The sequence below is a fragment of the Schistocerca piceifrons genome, chromosome 4 (assembly GCF_021461385.2).
Source record: "Schistocerca piceifrons isolate TAMUIC-IGC-003096 chromosome 4, iqSchPice1.1, whole genome shotgun sequence".
Classification (NCBI taxonomy): Eukaryota; Metazoa; Arthropoda; class Insecta; order Orthoptera; family Acrididae; genus Schistocerca; species Schistocerca piceifrons.
In genome coordinates, this window is record NC_060141.1 from 669,519,093 (window position 1) to 669,541,044 (window position 21,952).

The following is a 21,952-nucleotide window of genomic DNA, read 5'->3' on the forward strand; positions in this document are numbered from 1 at the left end:
GTGTAAAACGCATTTTATGATTGCCTTGAACTGTTTCCGTAAACTCTCAACATTGTCAGTGTCGGAACAGAGATTTTCGTTTTGATCTGTTAGGTAGTCTGAAATCTGCCTTCTATTACTCTTGCTGAACAGATAAACCTTCCTCCCTTTTTTTATATTCCTATTAACTTCCATATTCAGGGATGCTGCAACGGCCTTATGATCACTGATTCCCTGTTCTGCACTTACAGAGTCGAAATGTTCGGGTCTGTTTGTTATCAGTAGGTCCAAGAGGTTATCTCCACGAGTCGGTTCTCTGTTTAATTGCTCGAGGTAATTTTCGGATAGTGCACTCAGTATAATGTCACTCAATGCTCTGTCCCTACCACCCGTCCTAAACATCTGAGTGTCACAGTCTATATCTGGTAAATTGAGATCTCCACCTAAGACTATAACATGCTGAGAAAATTTATGTGAAATGTATTCCAGATTTTCTCTCAGTTGTTCTGCTACTAATGCTGCTGAGTCGGGAGGTCGGTAAAAGGAGCCAACTATTAACCTAGCTCGATTGTTGAGTGTAACCTCCACCCATAATAATTCACAGCAACTATCCACTTCTACTTCACTACAGGATAAACTACTACTAACAGCGACAAACACGCCACCACCGGTTGCATGCAATCTATCCTTTCTAAACACCGTCTGTGCCTTTGTAAAAATTTCGGCAGAATTTATCTCTGGCTTCAGCCAGCTTTCTGTACCTATAACGATTTCAGCTTCGGTGCTTTCTATCAGGCTTGAAGTTCCGGTACTTTACCAATGCAGCTTCGACAGTTTACAATTACAATACCGATTGCTGCTTGGTCCCCGCATGTCCTGACTTTGCCCCGCACCCTTTGAGGCTGTTGCCCTTTCTGTACTTGCCCGAGGCCATCTAACATAAAAAACCGCCCAGTCCACGCCACACAACCCCTGCTACCCGTGTAGCCGCTTGCTGCGTGTAGTGGACTCCTGACCTATCCAGCAGATCCCGAAACCCCACCACCCTATGGCGCAAGTCGAGGAATCTGCAGCCCACACGGTCGCAGAATCGTCTCAGCCTCTGATTCAGGCCCTCCACTCGGCTCTGTACCAAAGGTCCGCAGTCAGTCCTGTCGACGATGCTGCAGACGGTGAGATCTGCTTTCATCCCGCTAGCGAGACTGGCAGTCTTCACCTAATCAGATAGCCCCCGGAAGCCAGAGAGGATTTGCTCCGATCCATAGTGACACGCATCATTGGTGCCGACATGAGAGACCACCTGCAGATGGGTGCACCTTGTACCCTTCATGGCATCCGGAAGGAGCCTTTCCCCATCTGGAATGACTCCCCCCTGTATGCACACGGAGTGCACATTGGTTTTCTTCCCCTCTCTTGCTGCCATGTCCCTAAGGGGGTCCCATTACGCGTCTGACGTTGGAGCTCCCAACTATCAGTAAGCCCACCCTCTGCGACCGCCCGGATCTTGCAGACTGAGGGGCAACCTCTGGAACAGGAGAAGCAGCCATGTCCGGCCGAAGATCAGTATCAGCCTGGGACAGAGCCTGAAACCGGTTCGTCAGACCAACTGGAGAGGCCTTCCTTTCAGCCCTCCGGAATGTCTTTCGCCCCCTGTCACACCTCGAGACGACCTCCCACTCTACCACAGGTGAGGGATCAGCCTCAATGTGGGCAGTATCCTGGGCAGCCACAGTCGTAGTCCGATCGGGGGATGTGTGGGACGAACTGGCCGTCCCCGACAAACCCCCATCCGGACCCCCACAGTGATGCCCATTGGCTACAGCCTCAAGCTGTGTGACCGAAGCCAACACTGCCTGAAGCTGGGAGCGAAGGTATGCCAACTCAGCCTGCATCCGAACACAGCAGTTGCAGTCCCTATCCATGCAAAAAACTGTTGTGCAAAGAACGTCTCGACTAATCTATAGAGTGCACAAACAATTCGACACAAAGTTTAAGCGGTTATTAAAATACAAGATTGCCTAATTAATGCAGTAATGCTGCTACTTGCGCACTGCTGACACTGCTCGGTGGCGGAAGGAGACTACGCGATTTTACACTATTCAGGTACTAAAACGCGATGCTACAACTCTCAAACACCATAATACGCCCGAAATTTATGAATTAAACAATGCAAGTACCAAAAACACGCAAAGAAATTAAGAATTAAACTATATAACAAATAAGTGAGGTAAGAGTATACGACTTGCTGCTGCAGCTGTTTATTCAACGGCGGCAGGGAGCACACTGGCTGTGACCAACCGACACATTCTGAGCGCCATTTCTGTTGTGTGTATTTGTATGGCTCATAGCCGATGGTTTTGAATTATGTTGAAATGTTTTTGGTGGCGTTTTATGTCACAGGCTTTCAGCCACTTTAATATTAAAGTTCCTTGCTTATCATGTGTTAGATTGTTTGGGCCTTCAGCCTGATTAATATATTGTTTAAAGGTAAAGCCTTGGGCCTTCGGCCTACTAAAAATTGTTTTATTTGTGTTTTGAGTCATGGGACTTCAGCCGTTTTAAAACTAAAAGTTTCGTTCTTGTCAGGTGTTAGATTGTTTGGGTCTTTAGCCTGATTAATATATTGCTTACAGATAAAGCCTTGGGACTTCTGCCTACTAAAATTTACTTTAGTGGTGTTTTAAGTCATGGGCCTTCAGCTGATTTAAAAATTAAAGTTCCTTGCTTGTCAAGAGTTAGATTGTTTGGGGCCTTAAGCCTAATTTAAAATGAGACCTTGCTGTTTAGATTTATTTTACCTTGAGTTTTAAGCCACGGGGCCTTCATCCATTTTTAAATTAAGAACCTTTGTCTTTCGAGCATCAAACTGTTTGGGGCCTTCAGCCTAATTCAAGATAAGGCCTTCTGTCTTGTGTTTTTTTATTTAATTTTCCCTTGGGTCTTAAATCATGAGCGTTCAGCCGTCATTAAATTACGGTTGTTGCTTTACTAGTGTTGGATGTTTGGGCCTCCAGCCAAATTATAGTACATACTTAACGTGAGGCCTTCTGCCTTGTAAATATTCTCTTTCGCGTCCGAATTTTGAGTTAATTTGTTTTTAATTGAGGCAAAAGATAGTTTGGCATATTCAGCAAATAACTAAGTTCAAGAATTTGGTCCAATAAATAAAGCTGTATGTGGTCGAATGTAACAGAAAGCCGCTCATTTTGGCCCCTTTCCACAATTCCAACTACCTGTCCTGTCCTGCGGGTTTAGCAGGGCGTTTCAGATATGGCTTTAGCAGTACAGGGAAAAAAACGCGGAAATGTCGCCAGACAAAAGTAAACTGATATATGTGCATCTATTAAAAGGCAACTAAAAGCAGCCTACTGCTGATTCCACCAGAATATCTTAGAGAAAGCTGTTGCCGAAATCCTGTGAAAATTCTGGTCCCGTGTAATGGGTCGACGACTTCTGTCCGGTCACTCGTTGACCAGTCTGGTTTGGCAAAACGAAAGCTGAAGTTTTAAATTTAAAGTTTAAAAAATCTGTCACGTAGGGGGATCGATTCACCGTCACACAGATCCCCGTATAGAGGAGATAGAAAATTGCATGGTAGCATCGAGAAGTAACTCAAAGACTTGAAGACAAATAAGAAGCCAACTACGGACGGAATCCCAATCCGGTTTTACAGAATCTTCGGCAATGACGCCATAACTTAGGTAGCACTTATCGTGACTACCTCGCCCAACGAAAAGTCTCAAGTGTCTCGGAAAAGGCGTAAGCGGCTTCTGTATATGGGAAGGATAAAAGAACTGACCCACAGAATTACATACCAGTATCGTTTACCATTGGTTTACTGCAGAATTCTAGAACTTATTCTAAGTTCAAATACAGTAAATTTCCTTGAGATGTAAATGCTTGTCTATAAATCAGCAAGGATTTAGAAAGCTTCGCTTGTGCGGATCTCATCTTGTCCTTTCCTCTTACGATATCCTCCGACACATAGGTGAAGCGCAACAGACAGATGTCATATTCCTAGATTTCCAAAAGTCTTGGACACAGTGTCACGCTGCAGACCGTGAACGAAGGATCGAGCGTGTGGAATATGTGATCAGATATGTTAGTAGGTCGAAGAATTCTAAAGTAATAGTGCCCAATAATATGTACTGCTATATGAGTGCTCATCACGACTGCAGTACGTAACAAGATGAATGTCCGTCTCCTTTTAAGTTACTCTTAAAAATCTATGCTACTATACTGAACTGCTGACAATCTCCAAATTAATACTATCCATCAGACTGCAGCGGTCTACTGATCACTCCCCGTAGCACCCCATCAGCCTCACCTCTATGCTTAGCAATATATTTTCATCCATCCTTTCCTGACGCGTCCACCAACACGTGCCTGTTAACCAGCGTGGATTCTGTCGCATCCTCCGCTATGATGATCAACTCCTCTACGTCATCCAGCCTCTATCCCATCAGTTACACAACCAAATCCAGCAATTTTTGTACCTGTTACATTTGAGGCTTTGACTGTATATGGCACACAATCTCCTCTTCAGACTCCATACATATATACCTCCAGTTAACTATGTCCGCCTAATTGTTTAATTTTTATCCAAGTGCCCATCCTTTATCAATTCCCCTACATTTCAGCCCACTGCACACATGATCCAAGGCTCCGTCTTGTCTCTACATCCCATATGCCCAAACGACCTCCACCAGTTCGCCTCCTCAAGTACGCTGTTGACCCCGTTTTCCTAGCCCTAAAGTAACGATCCGTCGAATTCGCCCTTAGTTTAGCTCAAGGACAACCCTTTCTAAATCCGGGAAATAATTAAATGAATAACTACCCACAGCTCCTGCCACTATGATTTGTACCTCAACTATTACAATCGTCCTATCCAGTGAACTAACATACTTCAATATGTAGGACTGACCTTCTATCGACAACCACTAACCATCCAGCACAAGCACACAGGCGACTAAATTGAATATTACATCCCTCTATTATCTTCCACACCTACCAGACTTGATCTGACCCATCCTCTCCTATGAAAATGATGCTTAAATATCGTCTCCACACTAGCTCTATCATTCCCTCAAACCACTGAAATTTGTGCATTCTGCCTTGCTTTCTGCATTTGTTTACCTTCTTCGAGAAGGATCATCTAACATATTATCACATTCCGTCTCCATCTCTGCATGTCCTATGCCATCTGTAAATCAGATTCCAATAAACCTAATATTTCCCATTTGATCACCAATCATGTTGCCACTCCTTTTCAAACATGACCAGGCGACATCTTTAAATTTTCCGCACTCTCTCCTAACGAAATTTCGACAATCTGCTATCCTCACAAAATGAAATCCACTCCAGCATTTACCCACCATACTGATTATAATTCCATCCCCTCAATTCCCATATGGCCAGGTTTCGCCTATTACTTTTTCCCTTCCACCTCTCCCTACACATTTTCCCCATCTTAACATTTCCTTGTCTCTTTCCGTTTCCTTTTATTGCTTTTCTCAATCCATAAACTATTTCTCACTTCCTGTCTTCCCAACGATTATGCCTGCTCCATCAATACTGCCCATCACTCCAACCTTCCTATTCTCTGAAACATTTCAACTTTATCTCTTTCAGCAACAGACCCTTTCTTCTTAGGGCTGGTGCTCAGCTCAGGGAATGAAATGCTTTATTTTTAATTTCACCGATTTTAGAATACATTTTACAAATATAATATAGGGTCTGTTGTTTACTTTTGGTATTCCAAAAACGTGTTGTAAGCTCTATTTCCATTCTACGTGTCATGTTTCACATGAGTATAATGAATATTAAACAAACAGAGGTTTCCGATGGTAGATATGTTAAACCACAGAGGGTATGTGTATAAGCACTGTGGTCTTTGATTGTTAATGGTATTGCCACTACAGTAAGTATCCAAAGAGAAGATTCTGAGGGATTAAGGTGTTTTCCATGCCACTGACGGGATGGAAATGGCTTACAGAGCAAAGAGATGAAGCTGTAGAGGAGGATGAACCATGAATAATGATTTTGTAATGATTAGTTGGGGAAGTGAAGATTTTCGAGTGAAGTGTAGATGCACTGCTTGCTCACGGGTAATTTTGATCTGCCTACAAGATGGAGAGCTTTACCGATTTCTTTTTTATTGGTTTGGTTTAGTAAGTTCATTGTTCAGACGAAACTAAGTAATGTTATCAGTTTACACAGTTGCACTCACAGGTTATAGATTTAACTATTCCTTTACCATTGTTAGCAATTAACTTTATGGTAGAGATATATTTCTTACAATAGATAATTTTGGTGATAACGATTGTAATAGATAGTCAGTTTCAGGTTCGGAATACTTTTTAAAGGGAAATATGCTACAGGCGAGTTACATTATAGCCAGAATACAGTGAGATCTTTCAGTGTTAAGCATTTCTTCTCCAAGTTATTATAAGGTTCAATTTAGGTAAGTTTCATTTCAGATTACATCTCTTATGCAGACACTTTTATTTTCATACTGCAGTGTTACACTTGCATATGTATCATTAGATAGTTGGAAGTTAGTCAGACTGAGCATATCGAATCACAGGGCAGTTTTATAGAAACATTTTGGTTGTTTATTCTTTCACAATTTTCTTACTTATTAATGCAGCATTTTATCTTGTGAACTTTGTGTGTAGGTATTGTGACGTCACGTACTGTAGCACTGCTCACTGTATCGCACAATGCAGTACAGCGTACGTAGTTTACACTTTTTTATGTGTAATGCCATTTGTATTTCATAATTAGTGTAATTTTTGAGCATTTGTAGTGTTTTTGTGAGTTTACGGTTTTGGTGAAAGGCAGTTGTATAGTCTGAAATTATTTGTTCTACTTTTACGTAATTCAGTGTGAGTTATCGTTTTGTGGATAGTGTGTGATTGTAAGCTTTTCGATTTAATTTTTGGTACCAATTGACATCATGACTACCAGAATTGTACCTGTGTACTGTCTGTCGGCACTTCTGTAGAATCTGATAATGGCATTGTTTTAGAAATTGTGCTGTAGTTAAACAGTAATCTGGATGAATGTAATAAGAGAGAGGAGTATGCCATGAGAGAAGTAACAGGAAAGATAGAAGGAGGAAATAAAATCATCACAGAATTCGCCAGTTGAAACTAAGAAAGGGGTTCATCATGACTTTGAGCCAATAAGGAACAGTACAGTGAACAGATGCAATAATAACTAAACAGAACAGTACCAGCAACATGAAACACAGCCGAAAACAGATAAAACAGTAGATTAGACGATATGAAATATTGACAGAAATAACTTCAGAAAAAGAGCATTTTTTAGTTAAAACAGAGAGCTTAGTGCCGAATGCTGTCATAGTAAATGAACAGAACATGCAACACCGTGTTACTATTTGCTTAACACATGAGGAAAATAAAGCACTGAAATTACAGTCGGAAACAGAAGAAGAACAATTGTGTACCGTTCCATAGAAAGATGATAACGTACTACGAAAATGATAAATTTGTCAACTAGTACAGATAAATATTCACAATATAGTCACCAATAACAGAAACGAAAAATAAACAAGATATCTGACAGAAATCGAAAGAAAATGTAATCGAGGTACCGATGCAAAAAATTTGTTCTTCATATGCATACAATGTAAATGAAAAAAGAAACATAAGGAGTCTAAGCGGACACTCTCAGAAACAAAATTTCTCTCATAGGAAAATTAGTGGACAGGCAATACGGCAGAACAAAGAGAATACGAATACACAGAAGAATGGAAGAATTACAACTTCAGTTTCAAGCGTTTCCCGATAGTGGGAAGGTTGAAAGTTACGGAATCTTTGCAAAAAAATAGGTTGTTGTCCCCCCGCGGCTTCACTACTCTTTCGTGAATGTGTGCAGTGGCGTGCAAACGGTCCCAAGCTGTTGCACTGCTGTTACTGTCTTTAGCTTTCTGTAATGCTTCCTATTCTTCTACAAACCTTTGTATCTGTCACAAACTATTTTTCAACCATCGAACCACCCAGGGAGAAGAGAGAGCAGTTACAAACCAATCTGACTATATTACCCAAACGTGACATGATTTCTCACGATGACAACATTTTTTGTGAACAACTTTATATGGGAAATTTTAGAGTGATGATAAGAAGGAAAAATAGTATGGTAGTGCGACAATCTATTATCATTATTTTTTAACTGTGTGACTTGTATAGTAAAATGAGAAATTTGTTGCTGCGTAGATATACTGATTGAATATAGGAAAGAATTCGCAATGCATAATATGTATGTGGGGAAGACTAACTTGGAAGGGAGAATCGTTTGCTGTTGTATGTATTCGACAGTAAGAAGTGATGGCCGGAAAAGTTATGAATTACGAAGAGCAATGGTAAGGAACAGTATTAGGTAATTAGTGATATGTGGAAGCAATAGATTAGAGCAATAGCTGATGATGAAATATGTGAAGTAAGGTCAGGAATGATAATGTGAGGATTATGAGACAAAGATAAATATAGAGAAAGGAAATCAGATGTGAGAAAAAGAAGAGAATATTGCAATCAGATGTTACTAGAGACCTTGTCATTATGTAATCCACAGCACTGGTTGGAATTCAGTAAAGTAAGAAGTAAGTAATCTGACATTATGTTTTTGGAATCAGAAATTAATGCGGAAAGTTAGAGTACTATAATGGTTTGCATCGAAAGTTTTAAGAAGCATATTTGAAATAAAACATGGATACAATAAAGAGGAATAATAAATTTCAATAGCATAATATCTGGTTAATACTAATAAGAGAGTATTTTTGCAATTTTTTCCACAAAGAGATGTATTTGCCCTTTTCAAACTTCATGCACACACAAGAATAGTGGACTGTAACACACCACATATGTGAAACCATTTGCTAAGAACAACTTAATATGAACTGCTGAGTAGTTGGTAAACGTTTCTCATTTTTGTATATTTGTACATAAACACATATTTGCTACCATTTGCACATATTTTCTATATAGAATGTGCAGTGCTATAATTTTAACTTCTGTATTTTGAGATATATAAATTGCATTTCATTGCAGGAGACATAGCATTCTGTAAATTGGACATACTATCTATTGAAATGCCTTTTGCGTGTTTAAGCAACTAATAACCACAAGCAAAGTTACAGCAAAAATTTAATTTAAAGAAGGTTACCCAAAAGGAGATTGCCAGTATTTAGCTGCTGTTTAAATGAAAGTAACTCATGAAAAATTTTAGGAGACACGCAGAAATGAGGAAAACTGAAATCACAATAAAGAAAATCCTTTCCTTTTTCTCTTGTAACATAAACAATACATTTTTCTTCTCTCTTTTAAATTTAGTTTTTCTGCTATACAGTAGATTAACTTTTAATGTGATAAGATGTACTTACAAATTCAGAAGAACGCAAAAGCCCCAAGACTGGCTAAGTGCCACGGAAGCTCAAAATTTAGTGCGGACGTCAATGCGAGATGCTTTTAATAGTTTCCACAATGAAATTTTGTCTCAAAATATGGTAGAAAACCGAAAGAGATTCTGGTCATATGTAAAGTAGACCAGTGGCAAAAAACAGTCAATACAGTCACTGCGCTGTAGCGATGGAAATGTTAGCGATAATGGTGCCACTAAAGCGAGTTACTAATACAGTTTTCCTATAGGAAAGAAGACGAAGTAAATATTCCAGAATTAGAAACTAGAACTGCTGTTAGCATGAGTGACATAAAAGTAGATATCTTAGGTGTTGCGAAACAACTCAAATCACTTAAGAAAGGCAAGTCTTCCGGTCCAGATGGTATAAGAATGAGGTTCCTTTCAGAGTATGCAGACACAATAGCGCCTTTCTTAGCAATCATATACAACCGCTCACTTGACGAAAATTCTGTTCCTAAAGTCTGGAAAGTAGCACAGGTGTCACTAATATTCAAGAAGGGAAATAGGAGTAACCCACCGAATTACAGACCCATATCACTGACCTCAATTTGCAGTAGGATTTTGGAGTACGTACTGGACTCGAACATTTTCAATCACCTTCAAGAAATGACTTATTGATACATAATCAACATGGATTCAGAAAATATCGTTTTTGTGCAACACAGCTAGCTCTTTATTCCCATGAAGAAATGACAGCTGTCGATAAGGGATCTCTGACCTCTTCCTGGACTTCCAGAAGGCTTTTGATTCCGTTCCTCACAAGCGACAATCAAATTGCGTGCTTATGGAGTATCGTCTCAGTTATGTGACTAGATTCGGTTTCCTCTCAGAGAGATCACAGTTCGTAGTGATACACGGTAAATCATCGAGTAGAAATGATATCTGGCGTTCTGCAAGGTAGTGTCATAGGCCCTCTGCTGTTCCTGATTTACATAAATAATCTAAGTGACAATCTGAGCGGCCCCTTGGATTGTTTGAAGATGACGCTGTAATTTACTGTGTAGTAAAATCATCAGACGATGAATTCCAATTACAAAATGATCTAGAGAGAGATTCTCTATGATGCGAAAAGTGGCAATTGGCACTAAACAAAGAAAATTGCGAGGTCATCGACATGGGTACTAAAAGAAATCCGATAAATTTTGGGTATACGATTAATCACACAAATCTAAGGGCTGTTAATTCGACTAAATACCTAGGAATTACAATTACGAGCAACTTAAATTGGAAAGACCACATAGGTAATATTGTGGAGAAGGCGAAACAAAGACTGCGCTTTGTTGGCAGAACACTTAGAACATGCGACAAACCCGCCAAAGAGACAGCCTACATTACACTTGTGCGTCCTCTGCTGGAATATAGCTCCGCGGTGTGGGTTCCTTACCAGGTAGAATTGACGGAGGACGCGAAAAAGTGCAAAGAAGGGCAGCTCTTTTCGTGTTATCGCGTAATAGGGGTGAGAGTGTCAGTGATGTGATACACGAGTTGGGGAGGCAGTCACTGAAACAAAGGCGGCTTTCTTTGCGGCGAAATTTCAGTCACCAACTTTCTCTTCCGAATGCGAAAGGAGAAATGATCATCATGATAAAATAAGAGTAATAAGAGCTCGAACGGCAAGATTTAGGTGTTCCTTTTTCCCACTCGCCATTCGAGAGTGGAATGGTAGAGAAGCACTATGAAAATGATTCGATGAACCCTCTGCCAGGCAATTAAGTGTGAATAGCGGAGTAACTATATAGATGTAGATGTAGATGTAGTGACACTTGCTTGTAATAATTTTCTTTTCAGGTTATAGGATCAACAATATTGAATAAAAGTGAGTTTTAAGGACCTAATGGATTTAGGTAAGTTACAGTATACGACAACATGAAACACTTAGTATGAAGAGAAAGAGCAGAAGATATTTTTACTGTGTTGGAGAAAAGTAGTATTTGTGGACAGTATATTTTTAGGTTTTTGCTGTGCTGTGATGTTAGTGATTGTGACGAAGTAAGAGGAGATCTACTGAGACTGACAATATATATTCATATTTTCTAGCTGTATGAGTTGGTTGTGGTTTTGAAAAAGAAAAATGAATGTTGTGGTATTTTGGAATACTGACTTAGGAAGCAAGATAATGAAGTAAAGATGTTATTGGAAGACCTAAGGTATGTTGACAGAGGAAACAAGAGAAACAAGTAAAAATGTTAGTTTGTAATGGTCATATGTGTAGAGACCTAAAGGAACAAGGTGGCATTTATAGAACTGCATGAAGAAAACCGAAAATTAGTTGCACACTACGGCGTTCAAACACTTTATTCAACATGTAAACCTCACTACTGATATTCGGATTTAGATTATAACCAGTTCGATATGCGTGCCATCATTGGCGATGACGTGGCTCAAACAAATAGCGAAATTCTGGATCACCCGATGAAGTGTTGGAGCATCGATGGTGTCGATGAGCTCCTTAATGGCTGTTTACAGCTGAGCAATGGTTTCGCAGTTATTTCTGTACGCCTTGTCTATAATACAGCCACTCAAAAGGGAGTTCCATGTCTTAAGATCCGTAGAAAATGACCGCCATTCCAAGCCCATGCCAGTGGCCCCTGGGTACCCCAGAGTCAGACTGCGGTCGCGAAATTTCTCGTCCAGAGCAACAAACACTCTCCTCCTCCGATGAGATAGAGATCAGTCTTGCATGAACCACATTTTGTCGAAGTCAGGGTAGATTTGGATAATGGGGATGGAACCATCTTCCAAAACATTCGGTAATCACCGTGCCATCATGATATATCGCTCCAATTATTCCGTGACTGGACAATACACACCACACAGCACCCGTTGAGGGTGAAGCCGTGCCATTCGATAGTCACCGTGCTATCAAGGAATATCGCACCGACTATTCCATGACTGGACATTACACACCACACTGTCACCCGTTGAGGGTGAAGACACTCCTCGATCGAGAAATGCGGTTTCTTAGTTCCCCAAAACCGCTAATTTTGCTTATTGAAGAACCTATCAAAATGAGTGTGGGCTTCTTCGCTATACCAAGCCATACAAATTCCCGATCGTGCCCTGCGACCAATCGTGCAGTTTGAACGTCCTAACGCAAACCGTTCAGAATTTATGACGATTTTATTTCGTGTAGTTCAATAGCTGTCACCCTGTAGTGAGGCTATGATAATTAGAGAAGTGAGGAGAAAGATGGTGAGAAGTAGTGATTATGAAAATGTGAAACGTAATGGCAATAATCAGTGAGTCAATCTTCTAATGGATTTGTCGACCCATGGTTGTTCCCTATCCTTATTGGTCTCTAGTTAATTCGTTCCCTGTCCTTACATGTGTCGTGCATGATTTATTTCCTGTCCTTATATGTGTCTGTAGTGGGTTAGTAGTGGTTTGTCTTCTGTGTAGTTGGATAAATTAGTAAAAATGTTATAGTAGGGGGGTGTGCAGAAATAAAATTCATTTTTAAATCTTTCTTGCTTTAAGTTATTTTAATAGGTTATAATTTGACATTTACTACTACGCTTATTTCCTTTTTCCGTTTGTTTTATAAGATTTGAGACGTTTTACTTTTACAATTGCTAGGAATATTATTTTTGCGTATTTCTACTCCTACGATTACACTACATGTCAAGTTTTACGTTAACCCTTATTGATGATTGCTAAGACTTTTGTGCTAATATTTTATGAAAAATAGACTTTCTTCATTTCAGGGATATGTTGTCAAACAAGGCACTACTCATGTTTCAAACATTTTATTTTGCCTTGTATGGCTAGTTAAATATTGTAAAATATGTTCTATTACGTTTCACGTTAGCCTAGTGGACTTGCCAGGGAGATTACTGTCACCACCAAAGCACATGCAGTGCCTGAGATGAAAGAAATGAACAGGTATTAATTATATACTACTGTTTCAACTACAAATGGATTGGACAATGTATAAACTACAATATGGGTCTCGTGTTATAAATGAGCCATCATCAAATGAGTCACTACGAATAATGGATTTGTGATGGCACTTATGAACACATTCCACCTCTCTTGCTGAGTGTCCACCATGTGAGTCAACTACATTACACTCTCACGTAAGAGAAGACGCTAGATAGAGTGTCGGTGGAGGACATGTCACTTAACAGAGCTCCTCTAATTCCCACATGTGGATTGTTTCAACACTTTCTGCGGATTTCTTCCTCGACACTCAGCGTTGGAGAATCTTGGTTTGTTGTGATGTGACATGTGTATGACAACTGTGTGACTCACTTTCACTTTCACCCTATCCTTCATTTCTCTTGTTAAATCGATTTCACGTTATTCTATAGCTTTTTTTACTTAAATATTTGTTGGTTAAGTCATCCATTTACACATAACTCATATAATAATCTACTGCATTATGTATTGAAAATTTAAAAACTTTTTATTGCATGTCATTCATTGTACTCATACTTTCGTTCAGGATTTCAATTTGTATTTTTCTTTTGTTTCTGTTCTGCGTTAGAATTTGCTGTCTGCTGCTTCAAAAAACTGTAAGTAGCATGCTGACAAAATCTAACCCGTAAAAGAGGGAGACAGGGTATGTAACGTTTCTGGTTCAATTTTTGATACTCAAGTAAAGTGATGTAAGCGCTGTTTTCATTCGATGTGTATTTCACATACATACACTGGATATTTCCAAACAGAGGCTTTCGATGGTTGATATGTTACACCCACAGGTTCTGAGTACAAGGAGTGTGGCCTTTAGTTGTTAATAATACTGTCGCTGCATTGAGCATTCTAAGAGCAGCTAGCGAGAGAGTTATGTATAGGCTATTGTTACTGATTGGATGGACATGGCATATGGATCACATAAACGAAGATACAGAGAATGATGAATAGTGAATCACGATTTTTGTAAAGGGTAATTGGACAAGCGAAGATTTTTGAGTTATGTGTTGCTGCACTGCTTCTTTGCGCATAATTTTGATCCTTTTGAAACAAGGAAAGTTGTAGTGATTTTTTTATTGGTTTGGGTTAATTAGTTGCACTCAGACGTTTTATCACTAGTTAACCATTTTAGTAATTAGTTTTATGGCAAAGAAATATTTCTTATAACAGGTATTTTTTTTTGATGATGATTGTAATAGACAGCGAATTTCAGTTATTGCATTAGAGTTTAAACGTCAGTTTCTTTCACTCATTTAACACGTGCAAAATCCAATACCGTCACCTCACGAAAATTTTTATTTTCTGTTTATGTGTGTTGCCCAGTTACATAAAAGTCAAGAAAGACTTACGAACTACATGTTTTCAGAGCAACACTCACCTGGTGGAACAACATGGAATACGCACGGCCGCTGCTGCTGTCCCAAGGCGTTTATAGCCGAGCAATAGAAGGTGCCGTAGTCCGCGTCCTCCTTGAGCTGGTAGTTTCGCCATGTGGGGCCACCCTTCCACTTTATAGACGGTATGTTCTCCACACTGGGGTCCCTCGTAGGCGTCAGGAACGGCGCTGTTTCCATCGATCGGCTGAAGATCCAGCGGTAGCGGTCTGGTGGTGGGACGGCGGCACCGTCACAGTTCAAGTCCAACTGTTTACCAAGGGGTACGGTGTACATCAGAGAATGCTGCCATCGGCAGACTGGTTCGTCTGTACAACAAGAAAGCTGCCTTATTAGTCGCAACACTCCAAAATGTACACTTGTGGGTTCTGAGCATCCTATCTATGCTGTTCAACATACTGAAAATTGTGTATTGGGTAACAAGCGCAAATTAATGCAAACAAGAAATTTAGAAGTGAGCATTATACATTTTTAGAGGTGATACCAAGAAATGATTTGAGACGAACATATACAATTACTGTTAGGGAGGGTGAATGGAAGACGCAGATAGCAGTTAATATGTAACGGAAATCGCATTACAAGGTGCCGATGTGACCAATTATAGGTAACTCTGTTTCGAGATATTATGAAATAAATAAATCAATGGACATTGAACGAATTCAGTGACGTGTGGCTAGCGTGGTAACAGGACGATGTAGTCTGTTAAAAACTGCGACAGAAAATCTCGCGAACTTAAATGGTAAATTATGGGTGAAAGGCAACATGGTCCACCTGAAACTATGATGGGTGTCTAAACGTAAAAGAGTGCCCAGTACAGTACGGAGTCATGTTGTAAATAACTATCACTAATGTTTCAGCCTCATTTACAATGCAATTCTTCAGGGAATAAGAAGCCCATTGCAACCATGGCCGATACAGTGATAACTTCATTAATGATTATTTACAGTATCACACGGTAGCATACTCAGAAAACTTTCAAGTGAATTGACTCTGCCTGTTGTGTTATGACAGTCATTTCAGTAATGTATGATAACGATGTCAGCCCAAATGAAACACACTTGTCACAATAGAGGGTGTCCATACAGTCGAACCAATACAGAGTGTACCCCACTCTGCCAGCACCGCAGGCATGTATTTCCTAAAGCAAACTATTATAAAGCTACTGAAAGGGGTTTTGCAATAGATTTTGCCAAGTTCAAAATGGTTCAAATGTCTATGAGCAGTATGGGACTTAACATCTGAGGTAATTAGTCCTCTAGAACTTAGAACTATTTAAAACCTTAACCTAAGGGCATCACACACATCCATGCCCGAGGCAGGATTCGAACCTGCGACCGTAGCAGTCACGCGGTTCCTGACTGAAGCGCCTAGAACCACTCGGCCACCACGGCTGGCCCTTTTGCCAAGTTTTAGTCACCTTTTGTTGCGATTCAGCAGTGGTTTTTGCAGGTTCTAGAGAACGAGTATGTTCCCGGTTCAACATACGACTTCATTTGGCGACAGATCTGGTGATTTTGCCGGAAAGGGCAATTGTTCTACACAACGAAGAGCACGTTGGGTCTCATCAGCCGCATATGAATGTGAATTTGCTCCACGAAAAACCACACTTCCGTCCTGTCAATGAAATTCCTGTGTCATGGGGGAAACGACCCAAGTAACGTTGTCGACATTGCTTACTGTACCCAACTGCAGCACCACATGTCCCTGCGAATTGTAGCTAATGACCCACCACAACATGAAGCCTGATGAGAGATTTAAAACTTCCCCGGGGTACATATTGTTCCACAAAATTTCGGTACAACTGCCACAGTATTTAGGCACAGAATCTTCTCGCCATCTTCAGGTGATACTGGCGGAAACGCACTGAGCTCTGGTATTTAAGGCCCCGCCGGCACATGCGTGGTGGATCCACTTGGCGTTGCGCATGCGCTACTTGAGAGCGTTCTAGTCTGCTGCGCCGCGCACCTTCCGTGGTGATAATGTTCCACGTAGGCTATGTGGATTGCCTAAGATCCACAAGAATAACGTGCCATTACTTTCAATTCTGGGTAATACTGGAGCAGACACCTATGACTTAGCACAGTACTTGGCGTTTTTGCTCAAACCAATGGTAGGAAAATGTCCACATCACATACAGAAGTCTAGTCATTTCATCAGTCTAGTCATTCCAACTGCAAAGTAATGACTTTTTGATCAGTTGTGATGTGGTTTCACTCTTTACAAATCTACGTCTTGTGGACTCACTACGTCTCATTGGCAATAGCTTTGGAGCTGGCATTACAGCGCTGTTTGAGCACACCGTCTCCTCTACATATTCTTTATTTAACAACGCGTTTTGTGAGCAGTGTCGCTATGAGGAGTCCTTTGTCTCCCCCGGTGGCCAATCTTTTTATGGAAAATTTTAAGGAGCGATCACTAGCCTCAGCCACTTTTAAAGCAACTTTATTTTGCCGATATTCTGACGGTACTTTTATAGTTTGGCCTCATGGTTTGGATCGTCTGGGAGAATTCCTACAACACCTGAACACCTTACAAGAAAACAAAAAAAGGGCGATGACGCACTTTGTCTTTCAGTATACAGGAAGCCTACTCACACAGACCTGTATTTGCAAGCCGCTAGTTGTCACCATCCGGCACAAACGATAGGTGTTTTGAAGACCTGGATTCACCGAGCGCAAGTCATCTCCGACGCCGACAGTTTTCTAACGGAACCGGAGCAAGAGCAGATTGTATTTTGGAAGAATGGGTATTCGTCCCAGCAAGTGGAGAGAGAACTATAGACCTATAAGCGACAGAGCATAGAAGAGGAATAGGCCTTTAATACGAATGCCTGTTTACCATACATTGGTAACATTTCAGCGCAGATAGGCAGAATATTACGAAAAGAAATGTCTTGCCCTCCTGCAAAAATTTCGTCGCCGTTGGGATCGGCCAAAGACGACCTAGATCTGCGCAAGGCAGGTGTTTACAGGATTCCGTGCGAATGCGGCAAATTTTATACAGGGCAAACAAGGCATACTGTGCAGGACAGCATTGTAGAGCATCAGCGTCATACTCGCCTCCTTTACTGTATTTCCTCTGGAAATGTAATGAATTACAAAGAGACAAAAAATGTGGCCCATATGTCCAACTTTTTGAGTTCTATTATTAATGAATCTGTGGAAATACGATTGTATGACAGTACGGCTCTTATCAATCGAGACGGCGGTTTTCAGTTGAATTCGGCGAGGAACCCGGTCATTGAAAACTTCGTGTCCTCAATGGCCTTAACATCTGAGATCATCAGTCCCCTAGACCTAAAACTACATAAACCTAAGTAACCTAAGGACAGCACACACATCCATGCCCGAGGCAGGATTCGAACCTGTGACCGGAGCAGCAGCGCGGTTCCGGCCATAAGCGCTTAGAAACACTCGGTCACAGCGGTCGGTATGTTTCGGGTCCCTTCGTCTCATTGTTGCATTGTTTATGTTGCATTTGTCATTCCTATTCTACTGTATAATCCTGAACTGCAGTAAATGAAGCAGGCAAAATGGAATTCACACGTCTCAAAAATGAGATCGACAAGAAGTGCAAAATGGCTAAGCAGGGATGGCTAGAGGACAAATGCAGGGATGTAGAGGCTTATCTCACTAGGGGTAAGATAGACACAGCCTACTGGAAAATTAAAGAGACCTTTGGAGAAAAGAGAACCACTTGTATGAATATCAAGAGCTCAGATGGAAACCCAGTTCTAAGCAAAGAATGGAAAGCAGAAAGGTGGAAGGAGTATATAGAGGGTCTATACAACGGCGATGTACTTGAGGACAATATTATGGAAATGGAAGAGGATGTAGATGAAGATGAAATGGGAGATACAATACTGCGTGAAGAGTTTGACAGAGCACTTAATCACCTGAGTCGAAACAAGGCCCGGGAATAGACAACATTCCATTAGAACTACTGACGGCCTTGGGAGAGCCAGTCCTGACTAAACTCTACCGCCTGGTGAGCAAGATGTATGAGACAGGCGAAATTCTCTCAGACTTCAAGAAGAATATAATAATTCCAATCTCAAAGAAAGCAGGTCATGACAGATGTGAAAATTACCTAACAATCAGTTTAATAAATCACGGATGCAATATACTAACGCGAATTCTTTACAGACGAATGGAAAAAGTGGTAAAGCCGACCTCGGGAAAGATCAATTTGGGATTCCGTAGAAATATTGGAACACATGAGGCAATACTGATCCTACGACTTATCTTAGAAGGTAGATTAAGGAAAGGCAAACCTACGTTTCTAGCATTTGTAGACTTAGAGAAAGCTTTTGACAATGTTGAGTGGAATACTCTCTTTCAAATTCTGAAGGGGGCAGGCTTAAAATACAGGGAGCGAAAGGCTATTTACAATTTGTACAGAAACCAGATGGCAGTTATAAGAGACGAGGGGCATGAAAGGAAATCAGTGGTTGGGAAGGGAGTGACACAGGGTTGTCGCCTATCCCCGATGTTATTCAATCTGTATACTGAGCAAGCAGTGAAGGAAACAAAAGAAAAATTCGGAGTAGGTATTAAAATCCATGGAGATGAAATAAAAACTTTGAGGTTTGCCGATGACACTGTAATTCTGTCAGAGACAGCAAAGGACTTGCAAGAGCAGTTGAACGCAGTGGATAGTGCCTTGAAAGGAGGATATAAGATAAACATCAACAAATGCAAAAAGAGGATAATGGAATTTAATCGAATTAAGTCGGGTGATGCTGAGAGAATTAGGTTAGGAAATGAGACACTTAAAGTAGTAAAGGAGTTTTGTTATTTGGGGAGTAAAATAACTGATGATGGTCGAAGTGCCGGCCGGTGTGGCCGTGCGGTTAAAGGCGCTTCAGTCTAGAACCGTGTGACCGCTACGGTCGCAGGTTCGAATCCTGCTTCGGGCATGGATGTGTGTGATGTCGTTAGGTTTAAGTAGTTCTAAGTTCTAGGGGACTGATGACCACAGAAGTTAAGTCCCATAGTGCTCAGAGCCATTTGATGGTCGAAGTAGAGAGGATATAAAATGTAGACTGGCAATGGCAAGGAAAGCGTTTCCGAAGAAGAGAAATTTGTTAACATCGAGTATAGATTTAAGTGTCAGGAAGTCGTTTCTGAAAGTAATTCTATGGAGTGTAGCCATGTATGGAAGTGAAACATGGACGATAAATAGTTTGGACAAGAAGAGAATAGAAGCTTTCGAAATGTTGTGCTGCAGAAGAATGCTGAAGATTAGATGGGTAGATCGTATAACTAATGAGGAGGTATTGAATAGGATTGGGGAGAAGAGAAGTTTGTGGCACAACTTGACTAGAAGAAGGTATCGGTTGGTAGCAAATCTTCTGAGGCATCAAGGGATCGCCAATTTAGCGTGGAGGGTAAAAATCGTAGGGGGGTGACCAAGAGATGGATACACTAAACAGATACAGAAGGATGTAGGTTGCAGTAGGTACTGGGAGATGAAGAAAGTTGCACAGGATAGAGTAGCTTGGAGAGCTGCATCAAACCAGTCTCAGGACTGAAGACCACAACAACAACAACAACCACCCTGAGATGAAGCAGTTTCAAGCAAAACTGTATTTTACGCTTATTTGGACACACACATTACACCCACTAAGTGTGTACAGTTACTTTTGAATCACTGTATATATGTATGATTGGGAAAAACAACGCAACACCAAGGAGCTCTGCGACGTTAACCAAAGTTGGAATTGTTTTTCCACATCTGAATAATCGTTGATGTTCCAATTTCGTGCGCGTCGCATAAGAGAAGCGCTGATAGCGTCACAATGAGGATGAAAATCACATTTGATTTAAGTACAGGTTCTAATGGCCACAGGCGTTAGTCACCTTTGAGACTGCACGCGGTGAGTTGATGTTAGTGAAGACTGCCCATAAGGCGACAAAGACGCCTTATCAACACCACACTGAGTTGGAACGAGGACGTGTACTAGGGCTGCGAGAAACTCTACGGTCCTTAAGCGATATGGCAGAAAGACTTAGCAGTAGTGTAGCCGCTGTACATGAACGCTGGCAGCGGTAGTCACGAGAGTGTGCGGCCACAAGAACACTGGGCTCCGAACAGCCACATAGCACTGCGGAGAGAGAGAGAAGGTGGTCGCGTTCGACGTATGCCTCTGGCGCATCTTAGTGCTTTTGCAGCAGCAATTCGAGCAGCAGTTGGCATCTGAGTGACGCAACGGTTGTTACAAATCGGTTACCTCAACGACAGCTCCGAGCCAGAAGCACTGTAGCGTGCATTACACTGACCCCAAATCATGGCCATTTGCGTCTTTAGTGGGGTCAAGCGAGAGCTTATTTGAGGGCAGGGTGAAGGTCTGTTGTATTTTCCGATGAAAGCTGGTTCTGTTTCGGTGCCAATGTTGACAGTGTGTTGGTTAGGAGCCCTGAAGAGGGCCGCAACCAACCTGTCTGCGTGCTAGACGCACTGGATCTACACCTCGACTTGAGGTGAGATTACGTGTGACAGAAGGAGCGATCTCGTGTTAACCCACTCACTCTGATTGCAAATTTGTATGCCAATCTAGTGATTCGAGCTATTGCGCTGCCATTCCTGAACAACAACCCATGGGGTGTTTTCCAACAGGACAACGCTCGCCCACATACCACTGTTGTAACCCAACATGCTCTTCAGAGTGTCGACATGTTGCCTTGGCCTGCTCGATCCCCAGATGTCGAGCACATACGTAACATCAGCGGATGACGACTGAAGTGTCATCCACAAACAGCGTTAACCGTCCCTGTATTGATCAAGTGCAACAGGCATGGAACTCCATCCAACAGCAAGACATGTGGCTCTGTACAACACAACGCATGCAAGTTTCCATGCTTCTATGCAGTTAGACCAGTTACTAATGTACTAGTATTTCAAATCTGCAATGGCTTACCTCGCGCTTACGTTAATCTGTGATCTTGCAATGTTATTCCTTAAACATGTTACCTACAAATATGTATTGCTTAAATTTCATTTCTCCACATTAGGAATTTTTTATTGTTGCAATTTCAAACCGTGTGCTGCAGGATTTGCATTGTTACTAGTTTCAAGACTTGTTAGGCACCGGTGATGGTATGGCGACGTAGAGTGAAACACAAGCATCAGTGTGCATTATAGTCTTGGATATTTAACAGGGATCTGGAGAACGTGAGCAGGGCTTTACTCCTGAAGCTGTTTTCTCAAAAGAACATGAGTAGTGC

General features: G+C 41.2%; 1 protein-coding gene across 1 annotated transcript in view; it reads right to left on the minus strand.

Annotated features, from left to right (window-relative positions):
* The window catches only part of LOC124795412 (B-cell receptor CD22-like), a 125,331-nt gene that overhangs the window by 37,692 nt on the left and 65,687 nt on the right, over positions 1 to 21,952 (minus strand). The window contains exon 7 of the mRNA XM_047259433.1: positions 14,711 to 15,034. Coding sequence (XP_047115389.1) covers positions 14,711 to 15,034 — 324 coding nt within the window. The remainder of the gene's footprint in view (positions 1 to 14,710; positions 15,035 to 21,952) is intronic.